Raw genomic sequence first — 15,063 nt, forward strand, 5'->3', positions numbered from 1 at the left:
TGTGCCAAAATCTGACAGGAGTGTCACGGCTGTCCTGTCATCCCTCTCCTGCCTTTGCTCCTGGGAAGCTGGGAGCCTGTGGAAGCAGGTTGAGGGGCTGTGTCAGCGAAGGGCCCCCCAGGGTGCTGCGCTGGGTGGGTGGGAGGCGAGGGGCTGTTTCCCAGTGGGAAGCTCCTGATCTGCACCCAGTGTCAGTCTGTGTGCTTGACTGTGGCTCAACCCCATGTGCTGCACCCGAAGCGGGGGGTGATGCCCCCCAGCTCTGCTCCTGGGGTCCCCACGCCACACCCCACTCTGGTTCCCAGTGTCGAGGGAGGGCTTATTCTCTCTCCAACTCAAACCCTTTTGCCCAGGCTTTCACAGCAGCAGCTCCTGCTACCTTTCCCAGGACCTTGTCAGCTGCATTCCCCTCATTTGCTTTTTCTAGGGCAGTGGCTGCCTCTCCCTTCCAGCTCAAAGCAGCTTGACCCCCCCCGCAGCCCCCCGCAGCCCCCTGCCCACCCTGCTTCCCAGCAGATGCTCTGCTCCACAGCAAGACAGGAGATGGAAGTGAATCAGGGACGGCGTGAAATGGATCATCTCTTCATGTGTTTTTAATGGCAAAAAAAATTAAATATGTAGAGGTCGTGCTGGATCCGGGTGAACAGCGTGGCTGAAGGCCATAAATGTTTTATGCTCCGTGCCCACGAGAGCAGCCAGCCTGGCTCGGGTGAGCGATGGTAACAAGAGCCACCAGCCTGGGGACGCAGTCCACACTGGGGGACCAGGGCCAGCGGGGCTCCCCACAGCGCCCATGCTGCTCCCCTTGGTGCCCAGGACATGTCTGGCACGTGAGCCCTCCTCGGCCACAGGTTTTCGGTGCTGAGCATCGGGCTCAGTCCCTGTGCCGCAGCCCTGTCCCGCAGCAGGAGGGGGGGTACATCCCTCCTGCCCCCCCAGCCATGTCTCCCAGCCCTGCCCAGCTGCTGCAGCAGAGCAAATGTGAAATGAAGTGATGCCGGGGGGTGCTCAGCACCCCACAAAACCAGCCCCGGGGGCAGCATTTCTCCGGCAGAGCTTGCTCCCCATTGCATGTGTGGCTCCTCTTCCTCCTGGCTTGACAGCCACCCCATCCCAGCGGGTTCGGTGCTGCTCCGAGCACTCGTGGGGAGTACAGTGGGCACAGCAGCCACCTGTGAATCCGCTGGCGAGGACGCACTCGTTATTGTGACACGCCACAGCGGTGCAGTAGCAGCCCCATGTTACAAGGGCAATAAAACATTGCTGCCAGTGCCTCACTGCTGCTTTTCAAGCACGCCTACTGATGTTTGCATCTGCATTGACTTGCATCATCAATAGCACCCCCCCAAAAAAAAGGAGAGGACAAATCCTGGTGGATCAGGTGTGGGAAAAGCTCTTTGGGCTTGGAAGGAGCTTGCTGCAAAAGCAAGAGCCTGCGCCCACCGGCCAGTTACTGCAGAGCCCTTCGCAGCCTTTGCAAACAAAATATTGACAGTGTCAACACTGGCCAGTGTGACGGTGTCTTCCCGGCAGCCCAGCCCTGCCTGCTGCTGCTGGCACAGGGACAGTGATGAGGGACAGGGATGAGTGGGACAGGGACACCAGCGCGGGCTGGGGAGGGCAGGGGGAGGCAGCCACTGTCATCTGGAGACGGGCAGGGACAGGGGATGGGGCTGAGGATTTGGGGAAGGGAAACAGCAGCTGCCTTAAGGAAGGGAAAGGCAGGAGGCTGGGAGGAAAGGCCATGGGGAGCCCGGGGGGCTGGAGCAGCTGCGCCCGAGGGGGACAGTGGGCAGCACTGCTGGGGTGTTCTGAAGTGACACCTGAACGTCAGGAGCTGCAGCCCAGAGCGGGAGAGGGACAGGGTGACCTGCTGCTCAGCCTTGGGTTCATGTGAACCTGGGGAGGGGAGGGAGGGAGGGAGGGAAGGGGGAAGCAAGGACAGAGGGAGGATGGAGGGAGGAACAAGGGATGCAGGAGAGAGGAAGGAGGGAGAAAGAAGCAAGGAAGAAGAGAGGAAAGGAGGAGAAAGGGAGGGAGGAAGGAAGGAGGAAGGGAGGAGGGAGAAAGGGGGGAGGCAGCAGGACGGAAGAGGGGAGGAAGGAGGGAGGAAGGAGGGTGGGTGTGCTGCAGAGGTGCTAACTAGAGCAGGCAGCCCTCTGGGAGATGGGGCAGCAGGACATGTCCCACGCGGTGCTGGATGGCGCATGTCAGAGCTCAGTCCCAGCAGTGACCTGGCTGAGGCGGCAGCGCGGAGGCTCCCCATCCTCTTCTGTTACACTGGTATTCAGCGCTGGTGCAAAAACCTTGAAAAAACAAGAAAGCAACTCCTTCCTTAACTTGCAAATCACTAGTGGATCCTGGTGTGCAGTAACACGGGGGTAATGCTGTTGGGATGCAGAGGATTGATTCCCCCATCCCAACATTTGTCCCGTCCCACCAGACTTCACCACTCAGAAGTAAACTACTCTGACACTCAGGGCTCTTATTTCATAGAATTACAGAGGCCGGGAAAATTCCTGAGCACTGAGCAACTGGTCCTGTCATTGGGCTGGATCTTCGCATCTTCCAGTGTATTTTGTGCTTCTCTGGAAGATGAAAAAGGGCTCCTGTAAAATCAGAAAGAAGCAGCAGGCTTGGATGCAGTTTTGCTCCTGACCCAAGCATCTTTCTGCCATTCCCAGGTCCCCGAGAGCATGGGGATACCCAAGCCTGGGGGACGCTGCCTGTGTCCTCGCGCTTTCTCTACCTAATTTTCTCTGTCCCAGTTATTCTCCAACCCGCTGTACCAAAGCTCCCCTGGCACAGTTTGGGTTGAATGTTCCCCCACTGCTGTGCTTATAGCTGTATATTTCAATCCAGACCATAATATTATTACCACAATACCGATACATGGGTGCTCTGACGGCATGAGACAGGTGCAAGCTGCATGCAGGAGACCGTCAGTGCCCTGGGAGCTGCCACAGGGTTCAAAGCTCATCATCGACGTGCAAAATTAAACCAGAAAGGATTTCCTTCTGCCTCAGCACCTCTGCACCCTGCACCGCACACCCAGCACCCCTGCACCCTCCACACCCAGCACCTCTGCATCCTGCACCACACACCCTGCACCTCTGCACTCTGCACCGCTCACCCAACAACTCTGCACCCTGCACACCCAGCACCTCTGCATCCTGCACACCCAGCACCTCTGCATCCTGCACCACACACCCAGCACCTCTGCACCCTGCACACCCAGCACCTCTGCACCCTGCACACCCAGCACCTCTGCACCCTGCACATCACGCACCCCTGCACCTTGCACACCCAGCACCTCTGCACCCTGCACACCCAGCACCTCTGCACCCTGCACATCCAGCACCTTTGGATCCCGCACCACACATCCAGCACCGCTGCACTCTGCACTGCACACCCAGCACCTCTGCACCCTGCAAACCCAGCACTTCTGCATCCTGCACACCCAGCACCTCTGCATCCTGCACCACACACCCTGCACCTCTGCACCCTGCACACCCAGCACCCCTGCACCCCTGCACCCTGCACACCCAGCACCTCTGCATCCCTCACTGCACACCCAGCACCTCTGCACTCTGCACCCTGCACACCCAAGCACCTCTGCACCCTGCACACCCAGCACCTCTGCACCCTGCACACCCAGCACCTTTGCACCCTGCACACCCAGCACCTCTGCACCCTGCACACCCAGCACCTCTGCACCCTGCACACCCAGCACCTTTGCACCCTGCACCACTCACCCAACACCTCTGCATTCCTCACCGCACACCCAGCACCTCTGCACCATGCACCCTGCACACCCAGCACCTCTGGATCCCGCACCACACATCCAGCACCTCTGGATCCCGCACCGCACACCCAGCACCTCTGCACCGTTCACCCAGCACCTCTGCACCCTTCGCCCAGCACCTCTGCACCCTTCGCCCAGCACCTCTGCACCCACGGACCTCTGCAGCCTGCACCCTGCATCCTGCACCTCTGCGATGGGCACCTCTGCACCCCCCAACCTGCACCCCTGCACCGTGCAGCCCTGCGCTGTGCATCCTGCACCGCTGTGGCGTGCATCCCTGCACCCCGCATGCGCCCCGTCCCCAGCCCGCGCCCCGCCCCCCAGCCCCAGCCCGCGCCCCGCCCCCCAGCCCCAGCCCGCGCCCCGCCCCGCGCTTCCCCGCCCCGCTCGGCCCCTGCGCGCGGCGCAGTTTGGCCCTCGGCGGCCGCCGTCGGGGCTGACCCGGGCCGGAAGCGCGGGGCTCTTCCGGGCGGCGGCGGCGATGGCTCCGGACCCCTGGTGAGCGCTGGGGCTGCTCCGGGCTGGGCGCGCTACCGCCGCCCCCTGCCCCCCGTCTTCTGCCGCGGGGCCGGCCCGGAGCCCTCGGCCGCTCGTCGGCACTGCGAACCGGGCCCCGGGGCCGAGCGAGCCCGCCGTTGACGTGGGGCCGGGGGCGGCGCTGGCGGCGGCCGCTGCAGGCCTGGGCGGCCGTGGGGCTGCGAGCGGCGGGGCCTGCTCTGGCCGCCTGGGGCGGGGGGCTCCCCCGGAGCGCTCGTTTGCCCCCCAAATCCTCCGTTTAAGTCAATGTGAAGAGCAGCGCCTCCCGCGCCGCGGACTGTGCGGGGCCGGCGCGGTGTCCCTGCGGCGCCAGGCCCAGCCGGGCGGGCCGGGGGTGGGGGGCGGCCGGCAGGGGGGCTCAGCTGCCGCCTCTCGTTCGCAGGCTCTCGCTGTACGATGCCACCTGCCAGATCGCCCAGGAGATCGCCGAGAAAATCCAGGAGCGTAACCGGTACCAAAGGAATGGGGAGAGTTCAGCCAAGGTACTCTTCTGCCGGTGGCTCTGGGGCTTGTGAACGTGGATTATATATATGTTTTTTTAGGTAAATTTTGCTTTTAGCTGCTCTAAATACCGGTTAAACATTAAATTTGCAGGAGTTGGATGTGTCTAGGGAGTTGTAAGTCCTCAGCTTCCTGCCTCCTGGATGCAGAGGGACATGGATGCTGCCTGGATGGGCGCATCACCCAAGTAACATGGGCTGGAGCACGGCGGGGAAGGGGCTGGTGCTGCCAGCTGGGAATCTGCAGGTTAAAAGTTGTGTTTAGTAGTAGGAATCTGTAATTAATGGTGTGTTCTTTAAGATTTCCATAAAGAAAACAAGATTATAGTTTCTAAATTAATGGTAGCTTTTCAGCGTCACAAAAATGACTGGATTTAACAGTAACGAATCTTTTAGGTGTGCAGCAATGCTGGTTTTACAGAAAGAGAAAAGGAGAAGCTGTGGGAGTGTTGGGCAGGTGCTGCTGACTGCTCAGGGCTGTTGCTGCCAGGAACAGAACTTTTGTTAGAGATCTGAATCTGCGAGATGTTGAGGTGCATGTCAGCTTCTGTGTTCTCCTTTCAGTGTAAATACTGAATGGACATTTTTCCCCCACAAGGCTGGTTTGCTTCCTTTCTGTAGTGGCTGTAGATCAGATAAAAGACAAATTTTGCAGCCTTTTAAAGCTACACTTCTAACAAAATATAAGACCAAAATATAATGGAGATGATAACGAACTGTAAAGCTTACCCAGGAATATCATGCTCTCCACTTTTTCACACTTCCTGTTTAAAAAATAAAAGTTTTTCAGGAGGGTGCTTTCTTTAGCACTGAAAGTGTCACCCTTTCCTTCAAGAAGTGTAGGAGCTTGCTGGATTGCACACGCCATGCTTCATGCCATTAGCTTCTTCCTTGACTGCACTGAGATAAAAATGCACGCAAGCCCTTGAGTTAGTCTTTTGTAATTATTTGCATAATTAAATCCCCACTGATTTATTTTGTAGACTGTGCCCCTCTTAATAGCAGGTTGTAATGTGATGTATGATCACTAAATCATCTTTGCCAGTCTCTTTGATAGCTTTAAAAATAAAATTTAAAAAATAATTAAAGAAATATTTTTTGAAATGTTTCCTTTGAAGAAGACTGTGTAGGCTTTGTACAGTAGTCAGTGCTTTTTAATGAATGACTCAAATTTGGCACGAATTGAAAGGAGGTTTCAGAAGGCCCAAATAAGTGGCATTTGAGAGAAATGTTTTCTCTAGCTGTAGAATTGAGAGTGTTTAGGTCTGCTTTCAAGATAATGAAGTTTTAGAAATTGTATAGATATCCTCAAGCAATAGAAGACTAATAAAAAGATTGCTGCTTAATCCGTCTGTATTTATTATAGAGGACAAAGTTCTCTATTTGCATCATCACAATCAGTGATGTGTCCCAAAAACCCCCAACAAAACATTGTGTTAATGTTTGAAGCCTTTCTTGTACTGTAACTCTCTGAGGTTGTGTTTTATGGAAACATTACACGGTTGACTGACTTTTTCATAAAATCATTTTTTCCATGCCCGGTGTTTTCCAAGCACAGTTTCTCTTTAATCCATTAACAGTTAAAGATGAATATTTGGCAGCGTTTGATTTTACTATAAACAAGCTTCCAACAATGAGAGAGTTGTTTTCATAACAGAAATGCATGTTGAGAAATCAACGGCTGAGCAGTCATATATTCTGTGACTCCTGAATGCTTTAATGGAGTAAGGAGTCTTGGTACAATATTTGCCTGGTAGGGAGATTTTAAACAAGTTTTTATTTTTATAATATTTTGCCATTAGTGTGGCTAAAAAAAACTTACTGCTTATTTACTGCTAATCAAAAAATAGAACATAAAATTTAAAATGGAAAAGAAAAACAAACCCAACCCGGAAACCTGTGGGGAAAGATTTCAAGCCAGCACTTACCATCTGTGAACTCTGCTCTGTTGAGCTGATCTTGAAACTTCCATTGGTTTCTTTTTCTTTTTTCCTGTCAAGGTGGGGAGATCTTTTGTTAAAATGCTGCACTTTCTGGCCAGAATAGCAGAGGGTATCTGTACGTAGATGACATTCTTGTATACCTTTATGTTACTTTGCTGTTCTGCGTCAATTACATGCAGCATTCTCCACCTGGGCTTCAGTAGACATGAAGTGAAAAGTCCTTTTATTACATGACTGCAGAGCTAGAGGATATGTAGCAGCTTGAACTTTCCTAAAAGCATTTATTCCCCATCCTGACTTTGGAAATGTTGCCATAGTGTTCAGCTGCTTTGGGTCTGAAGGTGGATTTTGGCTGTGTGCTCTCAAGGCTGCCTCAGCGCCGTTGCATCTGCTTTCTGTTGTCGTATTTGGGAGTGTTTGAGAACAAGTCTCCAGAGTCAGGTTTAAACTTCTGATGCTATCGGGGGATTTTTTGGGATCTCCTGCTCCATCCCTGTCCAGATACCAAGTGCAGTTTAGCTGTAGGCAGGTTCCTGGAAGCACGGTGACTGTTCAGTGAGATGTTCAGTTGGTGTCTGCCTGCTGCCTCTGTGTCTTCAAGAACATAGGAATGAGAGTCAAAGCAAATACTCCTCTGTTACTAGTCATCGCACAAAGCACCTGAGGATGCTAACCATTATAACCCACAGCAGGCTAATAGCTTGTGAAGCACGTAGTCTTAATTAGGATGACTTGCATATTTCATTGCAGTTAGTGTTTTTCCTAGTGTGTTCTGCATAACTGGAATGAAAAGAAATAACATTTAAGGAGGAAGAGCCCAGAGGATAATGTCAGCCTAACTTGGGAAGCGATGGGGAGAGAGGAGGAGGATTCCCACAGGCCTTGAGCTTGCTTGCAGCAGGGAAGAATGTGAAGGACTTAACTACCGTTTTTAGTAGGAGCAGACGCAACTGATTTGGGCAGGTCAGTTGCGAGAAAAGGTGGGGAGTTGTAGGTTCCACTGAGAAGGGAAATGGAGGAATTCTGATTTTCTTTAGGATCTTTAGTTTAAAGTTTGGAGGAGTTCAGTGGAGGGAATGTCTGATCCTGTAGCAACCTTCTCTCTAATTCTGGGAGATGGGAAAGAAACCTGGTGGCAGAAGAAGCTAGCGCCTGCATTTGTGCTTGAAGATAGAGGAAAGAACTGGGAAACTAACTGGAAAATATTAAAATGTGCTGCAATGTTTGGCCCATCTAAAGGAGTGTGTTTTATAAAAACTTGAAAGAAGGCTCCCCATATTAAACAGTGTTAATGCATTAGAATAGTGTTTGCGAAACTAGTACTATTAATCTCATTATTTTGTAAGCAGTCCAAACCAATTAACTGTGTCGTTCCCTTGGTGGCTCTGAGGCAGGCTTTCTTTGTTTAGAGTGGAGTCCTTCACGCTGCTATAGCTCAAGTTAAATGTATTGTCACCTGCATGCAGTAGCATTAAATTTTATGCAAATATAACTTAGACTGAAAAAAATTTAGATAAATCTCTTTCTTCCCTTTCAGCTCAATGTGATTATCAGATCGTCATTGCAGAATCTCAGAGAGAAGATCGATCAGCTGAAGGACTTACTGCTTCGGGCTGTGTCAACACACCAAATGTATCCTGTAAACATTAACTCACTGACCTTTCTGTATTGTGTGAGAGAGTGGAAAAATATGCTATAATTGGTTTGCCATGCAGTTGGGGTTTTTCCCTCATTCCATTTTTAGAAGACTTTGTCACTAGAACTTTGTCCGTGCTGCTGTTTAATTTCACTGCAGCTGCAGTGCAGGAAGAGTTGTGAGCCTGGGCGTTTCTGGTGTGGTGGGCATGAGGCTGGCTTTGGTTATGTTTGTGTTGGAGAGAAACGTAACAAAATGGGCTGAATAATCTCAGAGCTGCCATCATCTTGCCTGTGCACTGTGCTGGCACAGCTGATTTAGTGGCTGGTTTGTGAGCTGAGATCACTCATCTAGCAGAAAACACGCTAATCTGTTATTTTCTCTTGGCTCAGTCGCTGGCTGCAGGAATGCCCATGCTTGCTTGCAACAAGGAAGGTCGAAGCCTTGCTCAGGGTGTGGGCAGGGCTGTGGCAGCCCTGTCTTGGACTAACTTGGGGAGCGATGGGGCTGCATCTTCAGAATAATGTTAGAATGCTTAAAAATGTGCCTTAGAAAGAAATCACAGGTTTTCTTTGAGGAGTGTTACCCTGTGGCCTGGCTTGGGTTTGCTTTTCCTTCCATGTGTTGGGATAGTCAGGCTTAAGGAGTCAAAGTAGTCATCTGTCTCCCTGAAGGTATCCAGCAGCCATCTGGTTGATACCAGAATGAATGAATGAATGTTTAATTTCAAGTCTACCATAGCAGAAATCCCTTCTAAGCGTGAGCCCCCCGAGTGCTGTCCTGAAGGCCTGGGGTTAAAACTTCCCTGTCCAGTGAGTGCTTGAGAGCAGACGTCTGCTACTACTGTGGCAGAAAATGTAATAAATCAGTTATTGCATGATCTTCTTCACAGTACTTGGAACAGGGTTAGTATTCCTTCAGAATGTCACTAAGATTAATTAAAAAAAGCAAACACATGTCCCCCATTGAAGCTGCAGCACTTCAGGGCATCTTGCCTTTCAGAAATACTGCATGAATTGTTTTTCTGCTGCGTTGGTAGCTATCGGGGTGTTCTGCTGATGAATTACAAATGGAAGCAGGTGCTCAAAGTAAACTTTTGGTTGTTTGCTGACTACTTGGCTGGGAGCTACTCACCTGGTCTGTGTTAGGAGCCTCCAGTGAAATAAGATGTGAGGGAGCCTGCTGATTTTAAAAGCTCTTTTCTGTTTGGGCCTGCCCAGTTCATATCATAACAGTGTAAGCTGGAGCTTTTCTGAGAAGTCTTATCCTTCCCTGAACTTAACTCATGCAGTAATGTTGTAAATGAGATCAACTGCCCAGGACTGCTTAGTAATAAATGAAAGAAGAATTATGTGGGCATTTGGAGGAGAAAATGCTGTTCTTAGTACTTACGCTAATTTGGCAGTAAATAGCCTTCCAGTTCTCTTACAGCTTTGAGACGATTACCTGAAGATCGCTCCGTGGTTGCTGTATGAAACGTTTTCTGGGATATGTAAACTTCAGAAACACATTTAGAGTAGCAGCAGATTTCATTCAGAAAAATATGACCTCTCCTTTTCTTAGGTGTTACAGCCTTTTCCTGAGTTAAAATAGTTACTCTAGTTAATTTTTGATGATCATGAGGTCTGATTTATTTTAAGAATGTATAACAGGTATTATTTTTATTATATAAAATTAAAGTTTTTCAGTGTTTTTAAGTTTGGTCCTTAACCAAGTATCATCAGCACCCAGCTGGAGGGAGACAGGAGGCAGAATCTGGTGGATGACCTTCTCACAAGACAGAAACAACTCCAGGCATCTTACAAGAATGAAGGCACAGAACCAGATGTGATAAGGTATGGCATTGTCACCTCAAATGAACAGTGTGATTTGTGCTTTGATTATCTCTGAAGATAATGTTAAATGCATCCATTGAAATAATTTAGCTCTGCATGTAGCGAACTGTGGTTTCATTTGCTTAGAAATTGTGTGCTTTTTTTGACAGTATCATGTATGTCTACAAAGCTGGGGAGGACGAGGGAATGGGGAATTGCTTGGAGGAGGTAACAGCTGACTAACTGATCTAGTAGAGTCAGTCACCGACTTGGACTGATGGGTGCCACTGTACAAGGTTGACATGAATTGTTGGAAAGAGAACTGTCAGGGTGAGGCTTAAGCTTCAAATGGTCCCCAAAGACCATATTGTGTAGCAGTCAGCAGGGGCCTTCAAATGGAATACATTTTAATTTCCATTTTGGTGTGTCCTTCACAGCTGGAAAAAATAATTATGGTTAATAGCCTTCAAATTGTGCTCTCCTGAGTTTTCAGTTTTCTCTCCTGTGTTTTCAGTGAAATCCCCACTGGTCGAGGGGGAGTATCCTGGGTTCAGCCTGGAGCTCTGTGTGTGCTGCACATGATCTAAAGGCTCTGCTAATGAGGCTTAGTCTCTTCTGCCTCTTCATCTGTGTTGTACACTTTGAGACTCATTTTTCTTTCAATGTGTTTAAACTGCCCAGTGAATGAATTGCTGGAGGAGAGAGAGGAGAAAAGGGGTAGCAGTAAATAAGCTTTTTTCCCCAAGTTCATGGCCAGGCTACAGACAACAAAATGAAGCTGCCATTTCCTCTTTCCTCTGCGAGCAAATGGGTGGTAGATCGATCACCTTAGCACAGGATTAGGACTATGGTATGTTGGAATTGAAGTGGCATGTGTTGAGGGACAACTTCAGATGCATCCTCGTGATTCACGGGGTGATGTGCTTTGATCTCTTTTAGTCTTGAGCCAACATTCACACAAAAAATGAAAAGCTCTGCTATCAAAGAGTGTGACTTACCTGTCTTCTGACCCCATGCAGGTCGCTAAATACTGCTCAGTGTGAGAGTTACCATTTTGGCTAAATTCCAGCACAGGTAGTTGCATTTGCTCTTCATAATTTTTCCCCTGCAGATTCAGGTAATCATCTGTCCTGCAAAATGATGCAGAAGAGAAGTGGAGCTGCAGGCTCTTTAGTTTTGCAGAGCTTGCTATATTTGCATGGTCAATGAAATAGTACTGAGTGTAGACTGTGACTGGTAAACCCTGGTTTTAAAGCCTTGTATTTTTAAAAAGGTGAACATAACTATTGGAAGTTTTATATGAATCACGACCATTTGGCCCAGGCACCTATTTTGCCGATGTGTGGCAAGCTTTAATGCAGCAGGCACAGACTTCTTAAGCTGGCTGTGGGTCATGCAGGGGGCTGTGCTCTGCCCTGTAAGCCCTGCACAATGCCGCATGTGTGGTCTGGGTCATGCGATGTGGCTGAGCGGAGCTTCCCCGCCTCTGCTGACCCGTGGCGTAGTGAGATCTGCCTCTGAAGTGTGCGCCTGTACTTCTGCAATATGGACATGCAATAGGAATACATATTTTAAAAGATTTTGAGCTTGTGCTTCAAGTGGCAGGTGTTTTCTAATACACTATATTCACTGGACCTTTTCTGTAGCAAATCAACAGCACTGCATTTTATACATGCACAAGTGAGGTTACTTGTGTGAGGGGAGAGTGTTAGAGCCCTCCTGAGAAAGTTTCTCACCTTTTTGCAATGTCAGGCCTCAGTCTTAGAACAAAACTTCATTGTAAGTCCTCACACTCTTGGAGAAATATGTGAGCCTTTTTGCTGATGTACTTTGAGAACCAGTCCCTTTTCAGCGCTATGCTCTCGAAAAAGGCAGAGACAGTTTTGAAGTTACTGTATAGTGAAAGATCGGGTACCAGTGTGAGTGCTGTGTCCTATCATAACTGTCGAAAATAAGATATTTTTCTTTTTCTAGCTTGTTTACTTTGTGTACCTTGAAGCAGGTGGAAGAGATATTAAAAACTTAATTGATAGTTTTCTGTGTTCACGTGTGTATTTGTGTTTTGTGAGGGTCTGTTCAGTAACGTGGTGTAGAGGTTGGTTGCTTTTGGCTTTTGTACTCCAGTGCAGTATTTGGTAGGGCCAAAGCACGTGTTTCACTTTGCGGTTTGTCATCTTTGCGTGACCAGATGTTGTCAGTGCAACACCTGCTGTGGAGGGTAAAGCTGCAGGCTTTGATCGAATCCATTAATTGCGCTAGGTTTGGCGTTCTCCGGAGTGCAGTGCAGAGATGCACTGGTGCTGGCTTTTACATCTATTGCTGAGTCAACCGAAACATGTAAAATAGCAAATAGGTAAAATGTCTGTGGGATCTGATGATGGGAGAAAGCTCTCATCACCTGCTCGGAGCAGTGCGGAAGCTGATCTGACCTTCTGAAGTGTGGCTGTCCCTGCTGTAGCAGGGCAGCATTGGCATGTTACTGCTGTGGAGCAGACGGAGGGTGAAGATTCAACCCAGAGCTGCCCTGGTGTGAGGGTGGCGAGGCAGATTGGAGGAAAATATCAAAATCTCCAAGCTCCTTTGGAAATGATCAAGGGAACCAGTATTTTCCAGTGCAAGATAACATCAGAGACAGTAGACGTTTGCTGGTATTGCAAGGCTTGAAGTTTTATAGTTCTCTTTTAACTTCTTTAATTAAAAATGGTTAAAACGATGCCAGCTATTCTCTGCCTGATGAATTCACGCCCCTTCCATATTCTCCCTTGTAGGTCTTGTTTTCAGTGGTACAGGCAGAGATGTAGCCAGGGCCTGAAGCTTGTTGCCAGTGTGTCAGACCTTTCCCTCTTGCCTGAGCCTGGCCGGCACGTAGATTGGTACTGAAGGAGCTTGTCCCCCCCTGCCTGCCGCGCTGCTTGCAGGGACGGAAGACAACAGCTTCTGGTAGGGTTAAGCAGCTATTTACAGCACCGAGTTTCTCTAAAACTTGCAGCCTTCTGGAACAGTCTGCTTTGGATTTCAGTAGGCGGCAAAGGCCGCTCTTCAGTGTGTCTGAAGCCTGAAAGTCAGCTTTTCCCACTGCATTAGAAAAATCAGCACATGTTGTTTGATTAAGTTCTAGCAGTGACACTTTTCTCTGGTTTTGTATTGGTTTTCTGTATCTAATCCATCTCTGATGTGACAGCACACATTTTCAGAAGTCTTTTTCTTTCCAGCAGTCATTCCTTTCATTAACCTTCTTGCACCACTGATCACATATTTATTGTCCCCATGGCCTATAGCTGTGAGGGTTTCACTAGAATTAATCTTCGTTTATATTTGGTCACCATTCAGTGAGTTTTACATCCTTTGAAAACTGCTGTAAAGCTATTTCTGATTGTGAAGTACAGTGGCCTTAATGCTCTTAGTATTTATCCTAACTGACAACTTGGGCCAGAACACAGGGCAGGACGCTACATTACTTCGGTATAGCATGAGTTTACCTTCCGGCGTTGTCGGCATTAATTAAGATGCAACTGGAATTTTCCAGGGGAAAGGTTGTGCTGTTTACATGACTTTGCTTGAGTAGGGTCAGTTAAATTTTTTTTAATTGGTTTTCATTCAGCAGTTTCAGTATCTTCTCCCCTCTTTTCTCCTTGGAAAGACATCTGTGCAGGTTATTATGACAGAGGCTTTAATGGGGCAGAAATCCCCATGGTTTCACACCATTTGAAATGCAGAAGTGGAAAAGGCAACCAAAACCATTGACTTTCTGGAAGTTGTGTATCAAATTTTTATGGGTCTTTTAAACACTTGTGGAGTTGAAGGAATCAAGAATACTTCTCTTCCTGTCTGACCAGGTACAGTATGTAAAGTGTACGTCAGTCACCAGTGAGTAAATAAATTAACATGCCTTTCTTATTTTCTTTTTGAGTTTCTCAAAAAGAGAAAACTTTTGATAGCTGTGGGACACAAAACACCTTAAGTAATAGCTACCCTGGATAAACTATAGAAGAATCCATGTTCTTTTTTTCTTTAATGTGGGCTACCATTTTTTCTGTTTGAATACATTTCTGTCAGATTTGAGGTATTTCAGTCTTAATCCAAACAGGTATTTTGCCTAATGTCAAATAGGCATAGAGTGCCTGACTTAAATCAATAAGCCATTAGGCGCTTAAATGCTTTTGGGGATCTGACTCTTGTTTATGGAGGAGCAAATACTCTTTGGCAGATAAGATTAAAAATAGTTGTTTAAGTGCCTTTTTAAAACTCCTTCCTGATTTCCTTCCTCCCTACCAGTTACTGTTGGAAGCCTGCCCGGCTGCAGCTATGGCATCCTGACACGGGATGTGGTTAACCTTGCGTCTAGGGGATGGATAGAAAAGGTGGAAGAAGAGGCAAATTGTCAATACAGAAATGCATGCTTGAGAATGCCGCTGTCTTGAGTCATAAGATCAAATCTAGGGGCTGAGGCAGGATTTTTCCAGGATTACTGTGTCTTTGGCTGTGTAGGCATGAGCCAAAATGCTTGTAATTGTCTCAACACCCTCCTCATCCCCTGAACTGTGTCTCTAAACTTGGGTCATCTCCTGTTGTACCACTTGTCACCTGGGAGCACTCTGTAGGTTACAGTGTGTGCAGACGGCAGCAGCAGAGTACAGTGCCTACTCGACTACTGCAAAACTCAGGGGTAGTGGTGCCTACCCCAAATTTAAGGAGGATTCCAGTAAGATAGTGAAGTCTTGGTTTGGTCTGTGTTTTAAGGGACAGTTTGTATCTCTTATCTCTCAGAGAATACCAGAGTTCCTTAAGGACCTTGCTGAAGTTGGGACTGTGGTTATGGGAAAACTGT

General features: G+C 48.7%; 1 protein-coding gene and 1 long non-coding RNA gene across 5 annotated transcripts in view; one reads left to right on the forward strand and one right to left on the reverse strand.

Moving 5' to 3' along the window:
* Window positions 1-566: 566 nt before the first annotated feature.
* Window positions 567-4,091, reverse strand: LOC129737019 (uncharacterized). 2 transcript variants are annotated; one of them, XR_008734322.1, is made up of 3 exons: window positions 3,925-4,091; window positions 3,614-3,880; window positions 567-3,496 (listed from the first exon to the last, which is right to left on the reverse strand). It is a non-coding gene; the product is annotated as an uncharacterized LOC129737019 (long non-coding RNA). The 2 variants fall into 2 exon arrangements; XR_008734321.1 differs by having other exon boundaries at window positions 3,614-4,091.
* Window positions 4,092-4,199: 108 nt separating this feature from the next.
* STX8 (syntaxin 8) overlaps window positions 4,200-15,063 on the forward strand; it is a 104,510-nt gene continuing 93,646 nt past the window's right edge. For 2 of the 3 annotated variants that reach the window (XR_008734334.1, XM_055723121.1), the window contains exons 1-4: window positions 4,246-4,303; window positions 4,725-4,824; window positions 8,323-8,417; window positions 10,146-10,256. Coding sequence is in view for 2 of the 3 variants with exons in the window: in XM_055723121.1 (XP_055579096.1) it covers window positions 4,287-4,303; window positions 4,725-4,824; window positions 8,323-8,417; window positions 10,146-10,256 (323 nt within the window). In the remaining variant the exon portion in view is untranslated. Of the gene's footprint in view, window positions 4,304-4,724; window positions 4,825-8,322; window positions 8,418-10,145; window positions 10,257-15,063 lie in introns of all 3 variants that reach the window. The other variant, XM_055723114.1, reaches the window with a different exon arrangement.

The sequence above is a fragment of the Falco cherrug genome, chromosome 1 (genome assembly GCF_023634085.1).
Source record: "Falco cherrug isolate bFalChe1 chromosome 1, bFalChe1.pri, whole genome shotgun sequence".
Taxonomy (NCBI): domain Eukaryota; kingdom Metazoa; phylum Chordata; class Aves; order Falconiformes; family Falconidae; genus Falco; species Falco cherrug.